General features: G+C 37.9%; 1 protein-coding gene across 10 annotated transcripts in view; it reads left to right on the top strand.

Annotated features, from left to right (window-relative positions):
• Window positions 1–22,584, top strand: part of PTPRC (protein tyrosine phosphatase receptor type C) — a 136,699-nt gene that overhangs the window by 51,110 nt on the left and 63,005 nt on the right. For 2 of the 10 annotated variants that reach the window (XM_023548240.2, XM_023548243.2), the window contains 9 exons: window positions 3,150–3,167; window positions 7,095–7,310; window positions 9,901–10,041; window positions 13,414–13,560; window positions 14,463–14,540; window positions 15,899–15,925; window positions 17,129–17,329; window positions 18,625–18,753; window positions 20,103–20,240. In XM_023548240.2, coding sequence (XP_023404008.1) covers window positions 3,150–3,167; window positions 7,095–7,310; window positions 9,901–10,041; window positions 13,414–13,560; window positions 14,463–14,540; window positions 15,899–15,925; window positions 17,129–17,329; window positions 18,625–18,753; window positions 20,103–20,240 — 1,095 coding nt within the window. The remainder of the gene's footprint in view (window positions 1–3,149; window positions 3,168–7,094; window positions 7,311–9,900; window positions 10,042–13,413; window positions 13,561–14,462; window positions 14,541–15,898; window positions 15,926–17,128; window positions 17,330–18,624; window positions 18,754–20,102; window positions 20,241–22,584) is intronic. The other 8 variants (XM_023548245.2, XM_023548246.2, XM_023548247.2 and 5 more) reach the window with 5 other exon arrangements.

Raw genomic sequence — 22,584 nt, 5'->3', positions numbered from 1 at the left:
TTATGTGCAAAGGAGTCTGTAGGTGGTGCCAATTGGTAAGTACTCAAATACTAACTTAAAGTTTGGCATTTCAAACCTACCCAGAGGTGCCTCAGAAGAGAGGCTAGCAATCTGCTTCCCGAAAGGTCGCAGCTTTGAGAACCCTCTGGAGCACAGTTGTACTCTGGCAACAAATGGGATCTCCAACGAGTTGGAATCCACATCGGGTTTTACTGATATTATGTACAAGGCCCTTTGCTACAGATGACCCTCCTTCTCCTCCACCTGTTTCTCCTCCTCATTCCTGTTCTGAGAATTTTGTGGATCTCTGAGGGAAAGAATTTTAATTACTAGTGTGAACGAGGTACGCTCACGACTTAAATATCTTTGCTTTTGCCAGGTAAAGACCACACATTTTTCATGTCTGAACTTCTAGGCATTTAATAGCATTACTGGAAAAATAATATTCCTTGAGCCTAATTGAACTGAATGAACTTGTTTGAAGTTCTAAATTTATATTGAGTTTGAAGCGCTAAGTTATATTGAAGTTCCAAGTTTATCAATTCTAGGTTTATATTGAGACCGGGGATATCAAAATAATTTTAGATTTTTAAAGGTCTGTGTGTTTTTTCAGATAAAGAAGAGAGGTGTATGATATGGAATTTGTTCATGCACTTAAAACAATGTGAATATTTTAAAATTGTCAATATGCCAATTTTTTTTTTTACAAACAATAACCATGAGGGTTATTTTTTCTTTCATTGAAAACGTGAGAGCTATTAGTTACTGCAATACTCATATTTTATTTTTCTTCTTACTTCTTTTACTAACAGCACAATTCTAAGGATTTAATTTAGAGGGAAAAAATATATAGCAAATGAGAGGAGAGGGAAAGTAAATAACAGGATAATAAAAATGACATTATTTTATGTGAGCTAGAAAGATAAAAGATGACTCAACAAGAGAAGAGACAAAAATACAAATAAGATAAATTAAAAATAATACTTAAGAATGAATGATTAAGGCAAAATCTAGAAAGATAATAGGAAAATAAGCACATATTTTAATAATGTTATAGCACCCATCATATAAAAATATATTTTCCTTCAAGGAATAAACCAGGGAATGTAATTTTAGAAAACTGGGACATATCCCTCTAATGGTGCCTCTGAGTGGAGAAATTATTTTTTTCAAATCAATGGTTGCAGGATATGTATGTGTGTATATACATATATGAAAATATGTCTATAGTGCTTTAGGTGAAACTTTACAGCTCAAGTTAATCTCTCATTCAAAAATTTACACACACACAATGCTTTGTGACATTAGTTGCATACCCACAACGTGACAGCACACTCACCCTTTCTACCCCAAGTTCCATATGTCCATTCGACAAGTTCCTTTCACTTCTTGCCTTCTCATCCTGCTTTTGGGCAGGAGCTGACCATTTGGTCTCATATATCCAGTTGAACCAAGAAGCACATTCCTTGTGTGTATTTTTTTTTTTTAGAGTCTTGTCTATTCTTTGTCTGAAGAGCAGGCTTCGGGAACAGTTTCAATTCTGGGCTAACAGTGTGTCTGGGGTGCATAGTTTCCGTGGTTCTGCCAGTCCCTGTCAGACCATCAAGTCTGGTCTTTTTACATGAATTTGAGTTCTGTTCCACATTTTTCTCCTGCTCTGTCTGGTACTCTCTGTTGTGTTCCTTGGCAGGGCTTTCATCGGTGGTAGCTGGGCATCATCTAGTTCCTCTGGTCTCAAGCTGGAGTCTCTGGTTCATTTGATCCCTTAGTCCCTTGGGCTAATAGTTTCCTGTGTCTTTTGCCTTCTTCGTTCTCCCTTGCTCTACGTGGGCTGGGACCAATTGTTTTATCTTAGGTGGCAGATTTTCAAAATCTTGATGACTCTACTTCCTAAGTGTCTTTTGAATCCATTCTTTTTTTTTTGGTGTTATTTCCCTGATGTAGGACAGCATCCTCTTTCATGCTTAAAAAACAAAAAATTTTTTTTCAAGTCTCCTGATTTTTCTGGCCCAGGCTTTTCCTTCTGATAATACATTTTCCAGTTCACAGCAAGGTTGATCTAAAATGCAAATCTTTCTCCATCAAGCCCTGCTTAAAGACCTCCAATGACTATCCAAAGCCTTTTAGATTAATCCCCACTTCTTAAAAAGATTTAGAGGACTAAGGTAGCTGTAATCCTTTAGGTCACTGCTTATAGGAACCCTCTAAAACCTTCTCCACCAGCAGATCCCCAAACCTGAGGTTGCAATTTCATGATCATTGTGTGTGCTCCTGTAGCACTTTCTGGTTCACTCATCATCATAATATGGGTTTTGTTTTTGGTTTTTTTTTTTTTTTTTGGTCTATATTTCACACAAGAGCTCTGGTGGTACAGTGGTTAAGGGCTTAGACTGCTAACCAAAAGGTCAGCAATTCGGATCCACTAGCTACCCCTTGGAAACCTTTTGAGGCAGTTCTACTCTGTCCTATAGGGTCACTATGAGTTGGAATCAACTCAACAGCAACAGCAACTAGATGGAGCAAATTGAGGGCAGGAAAATACACAATCTTGATTGTACTTTACCCCTGCATTCATTGCTGTTGAGTCAACTCCAACTCATAAAGACCCTATAGGACGACGTAGAACTGCCTGCTAGGGTTTCCCAGGCTGTAAATTATTACAAAAGCAGTTACCACATCTTTCTTCCTCAGAGCAGTTGGTGGGTTTAAATGACAGAACCTACTATTACCAGTCGAGAATTTAACCACTGTGCCACTAACAGGTAGAAGGTGCTCAATAAATAATCATGAGATAAATAATGCATTTGGGAAAGAACTTTTTAAGCGTCTTTCCAAGGACTTTTGCAGGCTTGAAATTAATCCTAACAGCTCTCCTTTACTTTATTATTTTTCTTATTTTGCCTGGGAATGAAAAAAGCAATAGTATAGTTTTGAGACACTTGGGCTTTGTAAACATGGCATTGAGAGAAGAAATATAGTTTAATTGGGTAAAAGGTACTGAAAATTGCAGCTTCCCTAAATGGTAATTTACATATAAAGAGCATATATATATATATGCATATATATACATCTAACATGTATTTACATATTTATGTATGAAATCTGAAACTTTCAACATTTCTAAAAGATATTTGTTTTCTTTTTTTCAGGGCAGACTTCCATTGCTGGTAAGAATTATGTTTGCATTTTACTTATTTTATTTTCTTAGTGTAAAGTGTATGTATTTAATGGTAACAGAATTTTCTATTATTATCCAGGGAATTTTTATAAGGACAAATTTTATAATCATGAATGGTTCTTGCTATTCACTTGTTTTGTAAATTCCTGCTTGTAAGATATAAAATTTGGTAACCTATCTGAACATATTATTACTTGTCCATGTATTATCGTGTAAAAATCACTTAGTTTTCTTAAAATTGTCAGTAGACAAAATGGCAGGATTCCAACTTCTCTTTAAAATATTAACACTACAAATAAGTTAAGTTAGATCACAAAACTTTACCATTCAAAATATGGGTTTAGGAATTCTCTGAGAAATTAGAGAGATTTCCAAACACAGTCTTATGCATTAAAAAATGTATTAGTTATCCTTAAGTAACCATTTTCTTCGTTCAAAGACATGCAAAAGCTTTGAGATTATTAAGATTTTTTTACTAAACATTTCCTGATTGTACTGCATACCTGGATTAAGAATCTTAACAACCATCCTTATCCTGAGAGAAATTTAAAAAGGAAGATGCCGAAAATCAACTCATAAGAATTAAATGCAAAATAAAAATAAAATAAAATTGCACGTAGCTAAAAATAAATCATATCCCTTAATTCTATTGCTATTGAAAATGTATTTTTATTTCTTGGTAAATCTTGTGATTGACAATAGGTATTAAGAAGGTAAGGAAAGCCATCGAGAAAATTCTGATTTGATAATTATAATGTGCAGCTCTAAATGAAGTACATTGGACATGTTCTGAGAATTTGTGTTATTGCAGGAATTCTCTTTGTCATTAGATAAAAATTCACTTCGAACTATGGAAAACAAAGAGTTATGCAAATAGTAACAGAAAATGCTCCTGAATCTGCATAAGAGGCATATTCTCTTATTTTTTAAATATCAAAAGTTACAATTCTATAGTTTGGCATAAAGGTTTAATAAGTATGTGAAAGTCATTTATGCATAGCAGATTATGATAAATTTATGCTACCTGTTGTTGTGGGCAGTACGGTGGAGCTACTTACATGCAATTTAAAGAGCCCTGGTGTTGCAAAGTTTAAGCGCTCAGCAACTAACCTAACATTGGCAATTGGAACACCCCCAGCAACTCAGCAGGGGAAAACCTGCTGAGCTGCTTCCATAAAGATGACAGTCAAGAAAACCCTATGGGGCAGTTCTACTCTGTCACATGGGGTCACTAGGGGTTGAAAATTGACTTGAAGGTACCTAACAACAACGGTTCCCATGCGATTTGCCATTTCCATTTTTTTTTTTTTAACAGATCAGTAAATTCATTTCAACTCATAACTGGTTATTTTTGCAAGAGGGGAATGGGTGTGGGACGGAAAGAGGAGTTAATGGTGAAAATTGGTAGATGACTGATGTTACCTTACTGAGAGAGATCCTATGTCCTCTACCCTGGCTATTGTAACACACCCCTAAAGGATAAAACCAAGGTCATTTAAAAACATGAGTACAGGGGCAATGTGGAATCGTCCATTGAAGCTTGCTTTTCAATCCTAAATTATATTCTTATTTGCGAAGCTAAGGCATATGCCCTGACTTTAAGATGTGTGCAAGGATATTAAGGCTTCAAGGTAGGAGGGAGGTTCTCTGAATGCCCTATCATCATGTAATTGAGATGGATTTTCCCAGCCAGAATAGTCCTTAAGAATGTTTCTCTTTTCAAAATAGCATGGCACTATTACATGGGGGATTTGGAGTGGTTTTCCTTCTAGTTTCTGCAGTTCAAATCTAACTAAAAAAGGGGAGTAGGTGATAAAGGGAGCAACATTTCTGCCAAAACCAAAAGAGATCATTAGAATCTGGCCAACACCAAAGACAGTCTAACCTAAAAACAACAAATCTATGACCGTGATTTCTGGTGGTGCAGTGGTTAAGTGCTCGACTTCTAACCAAAACGTCAGCAGTTCAAATCCACCAGCCTATCCATGGAACAGAAATGTGGCAGTTTGCTTCTTTAAAGATTGCAGCCTTGGAAACCCTATGGGGGCAGTTCTACTCTGTCCTATAGTATAGGGTTGCTACAGGGTCACTATTAGTTGGAATCAACTCAACGGCAAAAATAAATGGTGACAGCGAATGCAAACTCATTAAAGTTCTAGAGCAGAATTTTAAGCTTGTGATTCCTCCCTCCATCTTTCCCTCTCTCTCCTTCCCTCCCTTTCTTCCATCCTTTTTTAACTTCTCTCTTTCCCTTCTTTTCTCTCAGTCTTTCTCGCTTTCTTTTTTTCCAACATACAGCAGATGACAGAATACTAAAGTTAGACTTTTTTATATAATATTGAAAGCAGGAGGAACTAGCCTATTACTTGATTGGATAGGTCGGTATGTTATTATGAAAGTTTGTTACTAAATGGCTTTATTTGTGCGTTTTTTGGTCATGAATTCTAGAGATTGAAAATTATCATGGGCAAATGACAACTAACAACTACCTGTACTATCACTTTGGATTTGTAATCACAGAATAGTTCTGCAATATTTCATGAGCTTTGGCATTGGGGCAATTCAATATGGATTAGATTGTTTTTATTTCTATTTAGCAAAAAGTGATTTCACTTTACCTTGAGCACTACCAATGTATTACTCTATAAAGCATTAATGAATGAAGGTAACATTTCTTTGTGTCATTTCTATTTCCATTTTCTTAATTCCCTATTGAGTAATCATTCAATTCCAGTTCTTAACTCTATCTTGTCCTTTCAGTTTTACTCTTCTAGTTTCTCCCATTCTCCAGCCCTTCTTTTCTTATTTGTACCATTTTCTCTTATCCATTACTTAAAATCAATTACATTAATTAAAATACTTGTGTAATATAATGCACTTTTGGGTTAATTGAATATTTTAAAAATATGTTCTGGTCTTTAAAGAAATCATGTTAAACATAGAAAACTTGGGAAAAATACACATCTATAATCCCAATGTTCAGAGATCACAATGGTTTTTTTTTTTTTTAGTTAGGTCATTTCCATATTCTATTATAAATCAATGTCCTTTTTGAGTATGGGAGCACAGAGCTTTTGGTACTTGGTGCTAATCTGCCCTGCAAGAAGGAAGCTTTGACCATTTGTGCACTCATGGCAGCTGGTCATTTTTTCTTTTTTTTCCCCTCAAAAAAAAAATGAATGTGAACTCTGGAAAATGTTTTCTCAATAAATTTTGTTTCTTTTATTATTATGAAGTGGAAAATATTTTTGTATAGTTGGGTCATTTGTGTATCTCTTTGTAAATTTTGTTTTCTAGTCCTTTGCCCATATTCCTCTTGAATTGTTTGAATTTGACTTATTTGAAAAAAAAAATCATTATGTAGATAGAGGCTTTGTCTTTCATTTTCTTCCTTCCTCTGGAACCCTAGCCCTCCTAATAATCTCTTTCCAACTTCACTGTCCTTCTTTTCTTCATCGAAATCTCTTTTGTAAGATTTCCTTTAATCATCTTTATCCATTGGCTCCATTCTTCTGAACCTAATTGCCTTCGATTTTTGAGAATCCCAGCAGATAATAGGAAGGGGGCAGGGGATGCCTGCTTTCAACTCCATTTCCCTATTTTTACCTTTAGCCACTGTTCTGTAGCTTGTTTTATATCTATAGCCATATCTTATATCTATATATGTACATGCATCTGTATTTATATATTACGCATGTCTTTATGCATGTGTATATATACATATGTATTTGTACATATAAATTAGAAACACACACATATATGTATATACAATATTGTAAACGTGAATGTTGTTTAACAAGATAGTCGGTAAGTAAGGAGTACTTACACACACATACCCCATAGAGGATCAAGGTTTAACTCTGTTGAGTATATGTTTCAGAATATGATTTACTTATTTATTTTCTCCTCCTTCCAGCTCCCACTAATATAACAGGACCGACCGTAACAGACAAACCCAGTGCTCTGTCTCCAAGTGACCCCTTACCTGCTGGCACCACTGCATTCTCACCCACAAGCATCTCTGAACGAGAACATGACTCCTCAGAGACCACGCCTTCTCTGATTCCAGGGAATACTTCAACCCAAGTATTCCTGGGTACTTTCAATAATACTAGTGTTCCTGACACGACAGGTTGGCACAGAGATATTGTTAAGTGAAATGCAATTAGGAAAAACTTGTCTTGTTTTTGTTCTTTTGGAATTATAAAATTATTGGGACAGTTTTACATTAGCTAAATTAACTGGCTGTTTCCAAGTCTGTGATGTTTTTCAAGCATATAAAGTGAGGACATATTATGTGCTTATTAAATATTTGTTGACAGAAGTAATGCATGAACCTACGGAGGGAGGGAGGAGAGACCCCTAAATGACATGGTGTGGGGAAAGTCTTCCCTGTGTCCTCTGACCTCCACATCAGCATCTTTCTCCAGCTGCATTCACTTAGCTCTCCTGTAGCCCCAAACACTTAAAGCACCTTGTGTCTTTATCATTTATCATTCCTGCCTCCCTTGGCAGGCACCCCGGAGTAGAAACCGTACCATCTTTCTGCTCCATTCCAGGTTCTCACTACCATAAAATTATTGAAGATAGGACAATTTATTGAAAAAAAATTCACACTGGGGATTGGTAAACCAGTTTTTTTTTTTTTTCCTTGTAGGAGCATTTGCACTGTTTGTAAGAAATGTTTTTTTTTTTTTTTTTTTTTAACTTAATTAATCAGCACTGTGAAGTCCTAATGGTGGAATTAAAGGCAACGTCGCCATGTTCATAGAGAAATGCCAGGTTTGGGCCAGGAAAGACCACCCATGTTACTGAGAGAACTTGATATGCCAGTGACCCGTTTACCTTCTGTTTAGCGCTAGGTCTGTCAAGAGTATTCAGTTCATAAACAGGCCATAATGAGAGCTGTTCTTGCCTTTTCTGACGTAATGCTCTATGTTACATTTTCTTAGGGAAGGAGGTTTTTAGCAGTATGCTGGGAAAAAAAAAGAGGCCGATTTGAACTGCTGTATTGGAATAAGCACATATAAAACCAATGACAGAAATTTTATTTATGGTACATTGCAGTGTTTTAAGTACTATACTGATGAAGTTTATAAGCTACAGTAAGCAGTTAAATAAATGGTCAATGGTCAAGCAATTCTAAGATTGTGTACTTAATCTTGACATCATTTTTTTCTTTTTTTCCTTTGTTACCATCACCAGAGTAATGGGTAGAACCTATCTAAACGCTGTAAGCATTTGAGCTTATTGCCCTAAGTTTTTACAAAAGAAGGTGAGGGTGAAGTTGCTGAAGACTAGGTAGAACATTTGCACACTAAACTTTTTTGTTGACTGAGTCATGTCATCCAGAGTTTTCCATTTTAAGTGTTCCACATCTCACATCAAGCACGCACACACACATACACACACACCCCATTCCTACACTTTAACTCACGCTTTTTTTTTCACTTGATAACATTAAAGCAATACAGATATAGCAAAATGTGAGAGAAAAAAAGGTTAAAATGAAATGGATTAGAAATGAGAATGCATAATTTTAAAATACTGACTTGCTCTGCTGAAATCGCACTGATGGTAAAAATACCTTGGTAAGTTTCTCAGGTGTGGTCTCAAGCAAAAGAGTAAGTTTTCTTTTTTAGAAAATAGTCTTTCTATCTGGTGATATTTCAGTTATCTACTGGAATAAATTCTCCATGTGCTATTTAATATATGTTTCTGATTGATTTGTATTGTAGAATCCAGTCATAGTTTTCTTGCTCACAGATATGTGTAGGAGGAAAAAAAAAACTCTTAATCCATTTTTCTAATGATATAACATACACCATTCAAAAATGTTCTTTTCTGAAAATAATTAAAATTAGCATCCACATGCATATCAATAATATCATTATGTAGTCTTATTTTTGTAAGAATAGTTCACATGTTGCAAAACATTATCAATGTAGAAGTATTTCTGTATACAGGTACAGGAAACCCTGGTGGCGTAGTTCAAATCCACCTAGGAGGTCCTTGTAAACTCTATAGGGCAGTTCTACTCTGTCCTGCAGGGTCACTGTGAGTTCGAATCAACTGATGGCAATTTTTTTTTTTTTTTTAATGTGTGTGTGTGTGTGTGTGTATACACGAAATGAAAATCCATGCCACCAAATCCTGCTGCTAAAAGACACCACTCTAACCATTATTGTATATCTTCCAGACAACTCCATGGATATGATTCAGTGAGTGTGTGTGTGTGTCTGTGTTGGTTTCACCAAATCTTTTCCAGCACTAGATCTTCTAACACTTTGCCAGTGTGGTAGTCAAAAACATTTCATTTCTTCTTTTCTTTTTGATTTGTAATAGATCCTAGCATATTGAGGGCTTATTCTTATTTTGCCCACAGAGAGATACCTCAACTTTCAGTTTGTACAGTTGATGGAGAATTAAAAAATCTCATAGTGATTTTAAAGTAAAAAACCAACCTGGGAACATGAGTCCTCTATGACTACACACAGCCCAGGGGACGTCCCAATCCCATGGGTGTGTAATCGGGTACACAGGTGCCACCTTCCAGCCAAATGACCCTAAGTACTAAATACTAGCCGACACATTTTAATAGATTGGGTCATTTCACAGTTGGGTACACTATAATAGCAATTTGCTGCTTATAACCTATTAGTATTTAAATCTTTCTTAAGAAGTGGGGGAAGATTGATGTAATGATCTTTTTCTTATCTTAGGTGTTACCTCAACACCGATGACTTACTTTCCCACGCACGCAAACTCGCAGGCGCCCTCTGCCGGATCTGACAATCACACACTCAGCAGCGAGGCTGCCCTTACTGCACTCACCCCTGCTCCTGGCACGAATGATACAGCAGGTTTGCCGGTCCTTTAGATTTGTGCATATAAAAAGGAAAAGTGCATGACAACTGCCTGTATTTAAGAATGATGTGAGGAGATCCAGTTTGTTCAAGGCATAGCACTTGCTAGTCGATGAATTTGAAATTTCATACTTTATTAGTTAGGATATGAAACCACATAACCCAGGTCCTTTCAATAGAGAGGAAATCACAAAGAACAAGGATAGTGAGAATACAGCAAATACGTGTTCAGGAGGAAACCGTGATACAGGGCACTCTAATATTGCTTTATATTTGAGGCAAGTACCCTTGCATAGTAAAAACTTGTTTTTGCTAGTATTAAGGAATAATATACCTCTTTCTTCTCTTAAAGACATACTACCAATAAACAAAACAATGATGATTATGTAACTGCTCTTGGCAATCAAGAGCCGTGAGAAATTATGACCATAATTAAACGGTTATTTTAAGAATGAGAGCAAATTAAATAGATGGCTCATATTTCCCATTCAAACATCAAGATATCTTCAGCTGAGCATCTCTGTATTTATAAATATTCCCTCTCTTATGTTTCCAAAATCAATATCTAAATAACTTTATGGTACCCTTTTTTTAACGCCCAAAAAGCATGTATGTTCTTTCTCAGGTAACAAATTCATACAGCCACATATATAAGTTTAGGGACTTCAATGCTGAAAGTTAAAGGTATAAATGGAGGGGGCCGGTAAGGAGCCCTGGTGGTGCAGTGGTTAAAGTGCTTGGTTGCTAACCTAAAGGTTGGCGGTTCCAACCCACCAGCTGCTCGGCAGGAGAAAGATGCGCAGTCTGCTTCGGTAAAGACCTACAGCCTTGGAAACCCTATGAGGCAGTTCTACTCTGTCCTATAGGGTCGCTTTCAGTCAGAATTGCCTCCATGGCAGTGAGTTTGGTTTTGGTTTACACGGCTGACACTATAGCGTCCTTGTTTTAGGTATGAAACAAATATGTACGTTAAACATACCAAATAGAATAACTGTTATTTTGAAGTATTAGAAGTATCCCCTTGGTATAAAAGTCACTGCAGCCACCCACCAAATTTAAACAATTGGGACAAGAGCTGCCCTCACCTCTCCACCTCACTGTGCCCACTCCAGCTGCCACAGGAACTGCAGTCAAAAGATTTCGGAGCTCTTAGCAAATCCAGACATTTAGAAGCTGTGGATGGGAAGAAGCTGTAAAAGAACTGATCCCCCAGGGGCTGATGGTCTCACAAACTGGTCTGCCTTGGCCCGCTCAGGGAATTCATCTTCTCGCAGTGGCTAATTCCATCCACGAATTAAAAATCTATTAGCATTACTAAACTTAATTAAAATAAAAATGTCGCCCCTATTCTCCATCACTGAGATGATCACAGAATGATTCTCCATCGCTGACATGATCCACACAATGAGGGAAAAGGAGTTTTCATATGAAGAGGGAAGGGAGGGAATGTGGGAAGCTTCTTGGAGGGTGAGTAGGGGCCACGGAGCAGCGTGGGAACGTTGGGACAATGGCTGCTTGGGGATGCAGAGGCAAACTAGTCAGAGAGGAATAGAATAGAAGGTGAAAGAAGATTCAGAACAAACCCAGCTGATTCTGAGACTTTGCAGAGGGGCAGTTCTGTGTTTAAAATGGTTTAAAGAAGGGTAGGGGGGTGGTAAATAACTAGGCCTTCTCCTGTCCTACTTGTTCTGTTGGGGTCCTCATCTGAGGACCTAGAACTTAAATCTATGCTATTTATTCTAATCTGTAGGCATATGATTTTGTTATATTTTGGGGGTAAGTGGAGTTAAGTGAGCTGAGAACCAAAGTTTATCTTTTGTAAGACACATTCCCAATTTTAATGGAGTGTATGCATGACGTTATAGACTACGCCCATGAGTAGTTGGGGGATGCCTACAGGCACACACCATCTGCAGAAAGTGCACGCACTCATCAGCCTGCTGAGACACTGAGAATCTCACCGCAAGCGAGAAACTCATCTCAAATCATTGGATTGATGTCCTCAGGGATCCTGGTCAGCAAAATAATCAAATGAGCTTGAATAGGGGCTGGGTTTTACTTATTTTACTTTTGCGGTGAAAACTAGCACAGTGCTTGTTACCTAGAAGGCACTCAATGCAGATAAGCTGACAGATTGATAGTGCTGCAATCCTGCGCGTGATGTCTGAGGAAAGACACCCCCTGCATTAGATGCACTGAAGCCTGACGAGTCCTGGAGGACTAAAATGTGCAGTTTCTCCTGTTGCAACTTTTCACTCTATAATAACACTGAGCTCATAAGTGACTGGAAAACAAGGCAATGATGTCAGTATATCGTGGAGGTTTGTTGATTCCAAAACCATTTGATTTTTCCTGGCAAGGGGAGCCTGAAGAGTGAAAATAGAATTGTAACCTTGAGCTAGAAAAGAAAAACTACCCATCTCAGCTGCTGCACAACAGGAGCTCATTCAGCTCTACTTTAAGAAAATTAAAAACTAAGCACATGTACCCAGGGCCTCTCCCTGTAGATACCTACTCCCGAGGGAAGCTCTCAGCACATGTTAGGTGGCACTTCCTCCTGTGCCAACCTTCACTTGGCTTTAGAAACTCAGAGCTCCACTTCCATCTGCAAGGCCTCAGTGCTCAAGCCAGCATCAAGCTCCACTACTCTGGTGCATTTTTAATGTCCCCTAGGGCAGCAGCGCAGTGGTTAAGAGCAATGGCTGCTAACCAGGAGGTCTGCAGTTTGAATCCACCAGCTCCTCCTTGCAGACCCTATGGGGCAGTTCTACTCTGTCCTATAGGGTTGGTATGAGTTGGAATTCACTCGATGACAATGGGATTTGGTTTCAGGGTAGTTCTCAGAGTCCCTGGGTGGTGCAAATGGTTAAGTGTTCCATTACGAGCCAAAAGGTTGGCAGTTTGAACCCACCCAGAGGTGATTCGGAAGAAAGGCCCTGTGATCTCCTTCTGAAAGGTCCCAGGCTTGACTTGAAAACTCTACGGAGCAGATCTATTGTGCACACTTGGGGTCACCGTGAGTTGGAATCAACTCGACGGAAACACACAACTACCAGAACAGCCCTTGGCCAGGAGACTTGGCCTCCTGCACGGTCCAAGCTAGTCCGTTAGGTCCCAACTCTTTTTTTGAAACGTGTGCTCTGCTTACAAAGTTGCATATGTTTCCAGTGGTCAGCCTCTAAGCTCATCTTTCCCATGGGCCTTGATGTTTTTAGTGGAGTTCCTTGGAACAGGTGTATGGTGGCATAGCAGAAGTGCTTGTGTGTGGTTCTGCCCTAGCTTCAAGGGGTCATGTTTATGCTGGCTGTCTGACCGTTGTCCTTGTGTGGCAGGAACAAGTGACAGTTCTGATGGCCTTTCTGATTGCAGGTGTCCCAGAAGACAGCAGCACATTCACCACCTCTCCCGCAGACACAGCCTCCACGTCCGTAGCCCCCCTCAGCCCTGCACACAGCAGCCCCACGGCTGCTTTACCTTCACGCACCTCCAACACCACCACCGGCCATAACTCCTCAGGTTTGACTGTGTTGCTCTGGGTGTTTTAGGCCACGGGTGATGAAATGGAAACTCGCACTTCAGCGCAGCTCTTTCACACCAAGCAGTATTTGCAGGCATACTGTTTTACAAATTTGTATATCTTGCTACTAAACTAGGCAGAAGAACCTTGCCGCTAAACTTTTTCTAGGCATATTTTATTTTATTATTAATATTATGAAAGTTCATGGCAAAGTAGAAAGATAACAGATGTATAGGTCAGGGATCAACTCCAGCCTCTCCAACTTTCTAGCTGACCTTAGGACAAGTTACTAACACTTGCTCAGGGTGAGTTTTCTGTTCTGTAAAAATGGATATACTAATACCCGTTGTGTAAGGAGTGAATATGTCAAAAGCCCGGTATATAATGAATAGAGGTTCCCTGACGGCACAGTGGTTAAGCGCTTGGCTGCTAACTGAAAGGTCAGTAATTTGAACCCACCAGCTGCTCTGAGGGAGAAAGATATGGTGGTCTGCTCCAGTAAAGATGAGAGGCTTGGAAACTCTGTAGGGGTGGTTCTATAGGAATATTCCAAAAGAGCAACTGGATTCCTTATTAGAATCTAAAATAAAAGAGAAAGATTATTTAGAGGAAGATTGCACGTCAGGTAAGAATTATACCAAGGAACGAATATTTTCCCTTCAACTTAGACAATATTTATTTCAAATTACTTGGAATATTAGTTATCTTAAAGAGCGATTTGTAGATAAATCTTTGATTCACTTTATTACTTAAAGAAGAGAATAAAAGGAAGTGTCAATTCAAACAAGAACTCCTAGAACAAAGAATTCAGTTAGGAAATGATCTTTGCTGAAGAGTTTTTCCCTCACCCTTCAAAATGGTAAACTCATTAACTTTTATCCTTCTGTTCATTTCCTTGCAGATCCCCAACCGAGCACTGCACCATCCACTTTGAACACTTCTGCAACCACTGACCTTCCAACCACTTCCACAACAATAGGTGACAACCTTACCCTCAGTCACGCAGTCACAGCACCATGGGCCTTGGGGCATGCTCACAGAAGGGCCCCCTACTTGTTCTACCTTGGGGTCTTTTCTTCGAGTAGTTCAATTATGTGTTCTAATCCGGAGGGTGTGGAACAGCAGCTAGTCAAAAGCCTTCATTTATTTTAGCAGTGAGGCAGCTAATGGGACCAGGATATTATAACACCACTGTCATTACCCATCGCGTAGTAATGACAGCATAGCCCAAGAGTTGTTTGTTTTATGAATACACTGGAGAAATGACCAAATATGTTACAACTTCTGTCTCTAAGAATGGGTTCAGGTATTAGTCTGAAAAAGAACAATCATATCAACGGTGCTCTCTGTTCCAACTGGTGAGTAGTAGAGGCCTGGTTGCAGAGTTCCAGGCAAGTGTGGGGGCTTGGAGGAAAGGAAGCTTAAAGGGAATAGACACAGCAATTATGGGATCTGTAAAGTGGAGTGTCTGGTGGTGCAAATGGTAAACCCACTTGGCTATTAACTGAAAGGTTGGAGGTTCAAGTTCACCCAGAGCTGCCTTGAAAGAAAGGCCGGTTGATCTACTTCCAAAAAATCATCCATTGAAAACCCTACGGTGCATGCTTCTACCCTGACACACATGGGGTCGGCATGAGTCAACTCCATGGCGACTGGTTAGTCTGTAAAGTCGATCAGCGATGGCAGAGCTTGCAAGCCTAGTTCTCCCCCAGTCTTCCAACTAGAGACAAAATTAGCTGAGAAGTCAGCTTCCACAAGGCACAATTTCATCTAGTTCTTCAGCTGGATTCATATATTCACTCAATTTGTTGAGAGAGCACTTATTAACCTGACTGTAGTATATGTGCAAAGAGCTTTTCAAAAGTTAAACCAGAATATGAAGCAACACATTTTTTCCCCCCTTAACCGATGTGTAAACTACACCGTCTAACAGTTGTATTAGACTCACCTGGACTTATTTGGAGATTAATCAAGGCAACGAGGGCCTTGAAAATACTTTTGGCTGCACGAACATTTAGCCACCACAGCATACCACAATCGGATGAGTCCTAGAAAAGTCTTGATTTTATTACCGTCACCCTCTGGTTCACTGGTTAAGTGTATGAACATGTTTTATTGAACAACTTCATTCGTTTGTAATATTTAAAGTCTTGAGATCAAAACATAGTACTAAGCATGGTAAACCCTGCATTATTTGTTAAATCAAACTAAACAGACATCATAGTTTGCAAAGTCAAAACATTTTAAACCACCTTTCTTTGAAATGACTATAGCAGAGATGCTAAAATAAAATTTTAATAATTTGCATCCCTTTTTTTTTTTTTTTTTCTGTTCCAGCTGCTGCTCCATCTCAGCCAACATGTGGTAAGTTTATTTACTTTGGGGCAGCATGTATTATTTTGGAGGAGCTCTTTAAAGTTTCCTGTCTTTATTCCAACCTTCCAAGACCTAAACTCACTGACTCTAATTTCTCACCAATGATTAACTCCCGATCTTAAGAACCAATGTCCATCAGCGGCAAGAATCTTTGACTTCATCTTCAAACCTTGTTTGGGATACCATGATTAGCTATCGCTGAGAAACTTTGGTAAAGCTACTTCACTTCAGTTTGAGTATTTGGAAAATAGGGTAATAGCAAGTTTGTTCTGGAGTGGAGTCAAGGATTTAGTGCGATGATAAATGTAATATGGGGGTAATTCCTTCAAGGGTTATCAGGAAGAAAAACAGTTGGCATCTTTCTCTCTTGCCCAGTCTATGGCCTGGCTCAAAGCAGCTACTTGAGAATAGTTTTTATCTATTCTTTTCCTGTTTCCTTCCTTTCTTCTCAGTGGAAGTAGAGTTCTTCCTCCTCGTCAGGGCTTATCCCTCTGTTTCTAAACCTCTTCCATTCCTCCTAACTTGTAATACTTGGTATATCAGGCAAACTCTCTCCATCTCTTTGAACACTTTACTTAGTTATTAAAAAAAATTTTTTTTAAATATATATATTTTTATATACATACACATATATGGAAACCCTGGTGGCGTAGTGGTTAAGAGCTATGGCTGCTAAGCAATGGGTTGATAGTTCACATACACCAGGTGCTCCTTGGTAACTGTATAGGGCAGTTCTACTCTGTCCTGTAGGGTTGCTATGAGTTAGAATTGACTTGATGGCAATGGGTTTGGTTTTTTTTGTTTATATATATATATATATATATATACATATATATGCATCATTCAACAAGCAATTATTGATTTTTTACTAATGACAGGTATGATGCAAGGAGCTGGATCATGGTGATAATCATAATCGATTGGCCTTTGCCCTTATGGAATTTACAATCCAGTTAGGAAGACAGACATTAGCCCAATAATCATCCAAATATAAACTTGCAAACTGGGAACATTGATAAGGGAACCATGAAAAAATAGTATATAGAGGGACCTGATGTGTTTCTCCTATTTTTCATATTCCTGTGGATATTTTTTAGTGATTTCATATTTTTGAAACTATATGTTAAAGCATTTTTATTTTTACAGATATATTCACTCTGAAAATAATAGAAAATCATTTTTTTCTTTCAGATGAAAAGTATGCTGCAATCTCTGTGAATTACTCATATAATAGCATAACCAACTTATATACTGCAGAGCTAAATACTACAGACAAAGTGAAGTGTAACCCTCCATGTGCAAACCTATCTGAATGTAACTCTATCTCTGTTAATATATCCGATGATTCATGTGTTCCTCCTTTTAAGGTTTTAGAATTACATGTACCACCAGGTAAATATCAACGTACTTCTCTTACAAAAACAGTAAAATTTCATGTGTGGTGTATTGTAATGGTCACAGGAATAGGGTTGAGGGAAATGAAGTCAGCAATGTAAAAGCAGGAGAATTTTCTGCTCGCCTAACCCAATAAAAGTTGTGATATTAGCCTTCTGTTTTTATCCCTCAGCCCTCCCCTCATCTTTTACAGAGAGGTTCTTGCAGATTAAATATAATGTATCCTACTAAGTGATTATCCAGAGAGCTGGTGGTGCAGTGGCTCAGAGCTATAGCTGCTAACCGAAAGGTTAGCAGTTCGAACCCACCAGCTGCTTCTTGGAAACTCTATGGGAAGTTCTACTCTGTCCTATAAGGTCACTACAAGTCAGAATTGACTTGACGGCAATGGGTTTCAGTGATTATCCACTGGCTTTTTTTTCCCCTCCTTTATTTAATTCAAGTCATTAAATGCGTATGTACATATATTTATCCTTTTAAACACAAGTCTGGAATATTTGGGGGGGAATACAAAAAGTCAAGAATGTGATGTTTGTGGAAAGAAGCCAAATACTTTCACAAAAAGCAGAGTTTTAGTCACACTAAGGTAATCAAGATGGCCTGCCAACTAAACCACTACCGGGAAAAGAAAGGGTCTAAGGTGTCAGGTAGATTCCACTGAAGCATATCCCAGCAAAATTTTATCCTAGCAAAATGCATTTTGAAATACGAATTTAGGGGCTGTGCTACTTTTAATGTCTCGCATCATTAAATAATTCAAGATCCTTGATCAGTTAACATCTAAATAGGTTAGAATCTAACAGCTAAAAAAAAAAAAAAGCCTATTTAATTTATTCATTTCTCTAAATATGACAGAAATAAATGATCAGTTAAACAAATAAAATGACAATTTTTAAAAATCTCTTTATTTACCAAAAGAGAAACTCCCAATACTCTGTGTAATAATCATTCAATTAAAAAGAAAAGAGTAAGGGACAAAAATGAAGATATAAGTAAGAAAGCAAAATGGAATAAATATTTTCAAATGTGCAAAAATGGCAATTTTATCTAAATGCTGGCTCAGGTTCCATTTTTCCAGGTAACATAAATTCTGCATAAAGTGCTATCAAAATGGATGATGTTAAAAAAATAAACTAATCAAGAAACATCAAACTCTGAGATAAATGATAATTTTTCAAAAGCAATCTAAATGCTTGCATTCTATCTCATGGTATAATTTTAGTGACTGTAATTGATAATATGGCAAAATTATGAAATATTGATCTTGTCATATTTCTATATCTCCTTGACAGATCGTAGGAATTTTCAGCTACATGATTGTACAAAGCCTGAAAAAGCAAATACTTCTATTTGCTTAGAATGGAAAAAAACCTCTGACTTTTCCTGTGTAGAAAACAATATTACCTACAAATTTCAATGTGGTAAGAATATAGCATTGATCAGATTACTTTTGGGGGTAGAAAATTGCTCCAGATATTGTCTAATTATCTTTTCTACCTTTCCCTCCCTCCCTCTATTTTTCCCTTCTTCCCTTCATTCTTTCTTTTATTTTTTCCCCCCACTTTTGGTCTGTGGTGTGTTTGGAGTCAAGTAATTATATTCTCTATTAGAAACCTTGGTGGCTTAGTGGTTAAGTGCTAGGCCGCTAACCAAAGGGTTAGCAGTTCAAATCTGCCAGGCGCTCCTCGGAAACTCTATGGGGGCAGTTCTACTCTCTCCTATAGGGTCGCTATGAGTCAGAATCGACTCGACGGCACTAGGTTTATTAGATACCACCGGCCTGAAATTTAACACTACCTAATTCACGAAGTGGAAACTCTGGTGGCGTAGTGGTTAAGTGCTATGGCTGCTAACCAAAAGTTCGGCAGTTCAAATCCACCAAGTGCTCCTTGGAAACCCTATGGAACAATTTTACTCTGTCATATAGGGTCCCTATGAGCCGGAATCGACTTGATGGCAACGGGTTAGCTGGTTGGTTGAATTCACAAAATAGACAAATACTCCTCCTGACAAATTTTTAAAATGGTAAAAGTCAATTAATTTATAAGAATTTTCATGGCAGCTGTCATACACAAGGCATTGTTAAAGAGATTATGGGAAAAAGAGGTTATAAGGGAATGATGATACGCATACTCTGTTAGAATGAGAGGAAAACAAACATAAGATTAAATGGTTCAAGAATTTAGCTTGTCAACCCTCCAACAATAAATTCATAAATAAGTGCAAGCAAACTTGGATGATACTGAAGTGGAAAAATACAGGAAAAATATTTTTGGAGGGGCAATAATTGAAATATCATTTCTTAACACTTTTTGGGTGTATTTGAATTTAATGAGATGGAATCTCCCACCTCTTGGCATAAAACAATCTGCCAGACCATATTTGGCAAGTTACAGGCACAGGATGGGTATGGCAATGGTTGTAATCATTATATACCAGCTATGGTACAAGTAGTATGAGGAAAGCAAAAGCAAACCTATGCTAGATTGGTGATAAAACACTGATTTATATAGAAAATTTATTAAGTAAATGCTAACTCAGGCACAATCTCAGTTTTTGAACAGAGATTTCTGGTATTAATGCTTCATTCTTGGATCGGTTAGAGACAAACTTAGTTTAACTTATATCTGCTAAATATGTTCTTCAAAACTGAATGCAGCAAAACCATGCATTACTTATTTTTATTATCTTATTTTTTATCATTTTCCTAGGTTTTCAATCTAAATGTGATGTATTGTGTTAATATACTGAAATGTAATATTTATTTCAGGTAATACTTCATCTAATGAGAGCCAGATTACATCGGAAAATCTTGTACCCAGAAAAACTTACTATTGTGTTTCAGAAGTATTTTATAACGAACATAAATTTATCAGTGAAGGAAAATTTATCAAAACAGATTTTGGGAGTGAGTATATCTTATAATATATGTAAAATTGCTCCTCTATTTATGTTCTTATAATTTGTTGGGAATCACAGAAAATGATGGTAAAGATTTAGAGGATGGATTTCAGAAAGCAGATTTATATCAATTTGTAAGTTGGATTTAGAAATAAGTTGATAGGGTCCAAACCTCTGTCAAGTGTTTTGGAAAGAAAACTGTGAGATAAGTAAAATGTTCTGTTCATTCATTTCCCATTTCAAGTTCTCTTTCTTCCTGTAGCATCATTTACCTCTTGGTGCGCTCCTGTACCCTCTGCCCCTCTATCAGATCCTGCTTCTTATAGAGAGTTCTTCACTTAACTTTGATATAATTGTCTGTAGGGAGTTAGGTACGATCAGCCTGCAATTTAACATGATCCAAAGACTCAAACAGAAGAAGACTATACTCAATTGCAATTTCGGGCATACAGATCAGAATGCTTAGATTATCTGAACAGAGTATTGTTCTTGATACACTTAATATTAAATAAGTTATGGCACGGTTTCCTCACTTAAGAGAGTTAACCCAGCTTCCATAAATTTGCAAACAAACGCATCAGTATAAACCACGAATAGGATTTCCAGTTCAAGAATGTGAACTGAATACTCAACAGAACATCTTTTCCCTACTTTAATCAGTGGTTAGCAACCAAGAAACAAGAACACAGGTTATCAAACAAGAAAACGAGTCTTAGAAAACATTTGCAAGTGATCATGGAAGAGAAACTACATAAAATATAGCACTGAAAGAAGTCAATGGATGACTTAAATAGCATGCTGAATGTATCTCAGGAATGTGTTAATGAACAGGAAGATCAGAGGGAATCTCCCTAAATACAAAACCAAAAACCCATTGTTGACTTGATTCCAACTCGTAGTGACATATAGGACAGAGTAGAACTACACCATAGGGCTTCCGAAAAATTTTTTTTGTACTCTTATTTTTTGTATTTATTGAGCCATCTTTCTCTCTTTTTTTGTGGGCTTAGGTGAAGGTTTACAGAGCAAAATGGCTTCTCATTAAATAATTAATGCACAAACTGTTTTGTGACATTGATTGTCAACCCCTCAACTTGTCAACACTCTCCCCTTCTCCACCCTGGTTTCCCTGTTTCTATTCATCCAGTTTTCCTGATGCTTCCTCCCTTCTTGTCTTGCTTTTGGGCTAGTGTGCCCCTTTAGTCTCATATACATGATTGAACTACAAAGCATGTTCCTCACAGGTGTTATTGTTTGTCCTATAGAGCTGTCTGGGGCCCTGGTGGCACAGTGGTTAAGAGCTCGGCTACTAACCTAAAGGTCAGCCATTCAAATCCACCAGATACTCACTCTTAGGAAACTCTCTGGGGCAGTTCTACTCTGTCCTATAGGGTTGCTATGAGTTGGGATCCACTCAATAGCAACAAGTTATAGACCTGTCTATTCTTTGGCTGAAGGGTGAACCTCGGGAGTGACTTCAGTACTAAGTTAAAAGTGTGTCTAGGGGCTAAACTGTTAGAGTTTCTTCAGTCTCTGTCAGAACAGCAATTCTGATCTTTTGTGTGTGTTAATTTGAGTTTCGTTCTACATTTTTCTCCAGCTCTGTCCAGAACCCTTTATTGTGCTCTGTGTCAGAGGAGTCGGTGGTGGTAACCAGGCACCATCTAGTAGTTTTGGGCTCAGCTGGGTGGAGGTTATGGTAATTGTGGTCCATTAGTCCTTTGGACTAATCTTTCCCTCGTGTCTTTGGTTTTCTTCATTCTTCTTTGCTCCAGCTGGGATGGGACCAGTAGATGTATCTTAGATGGCTGCTCACAGGCCTTTAAGACCCCAGATGCTACTCGCCACAGTCTGATGTAGAACAATTTCTTATTAAACTATGTTATTTATGCCATTTGAGCTAGATGTCCACCGATACCATGGTTCCAGCCCTCAGTCCTGTAACTCAGTGACTCAGTGAGTTTGGATGTGTCTGTGAAGCTTCTATAACTTTGTCCTGGTCAAGTTGTGCTGTGAACTGTCTTACCCTTCACGAAAGTTACCACTTCTCTGCTATCTAGCTAGTGTTTTTCTCTCCTTACCCCTCCTCTTCATCATAACCGTCGAAGATTGTTTCTTTCTGTGTGTAAACATTTTCATGAGTTTTTGTAATAGTGGTCTCACAGTATTTGCCCTTTTTTTGATTGACTTCTTTCACTCAGCGTGATGCCCTCCAGATTCATCCATGTTGTGAGATGTTTCACAGATTCATTGTTGTTCTTTATGTTTGCTTAGCATTCCACTGTGTGTACATACTGTAGTTTATCCATTCAGCTGTTGAGGGACACTCGGGTTGTTTTCATCTTTTTGCT

This window comes from Loxodonta africana, chromosome 20 (genome assembly GCF_030014295.1).
Source record: "Loxodonta africana isolate mLoxAfr1 chromosome 20, mLoxAfr1.hap2, whole genome shotgun sequence".
Taxonomy (NCBI): domain Eukaryota; kingdom Metazoa; phylum Chordata; class Mammalia; order Proboscidea; family Elephantidae; genus Loxodonta; species Loxodonta africana.
The sequence above is the reverse complement of the archived record's forward strand: the minus strand, read 5'-3'. Positions and strand labels throughout refer to the sequence as shown.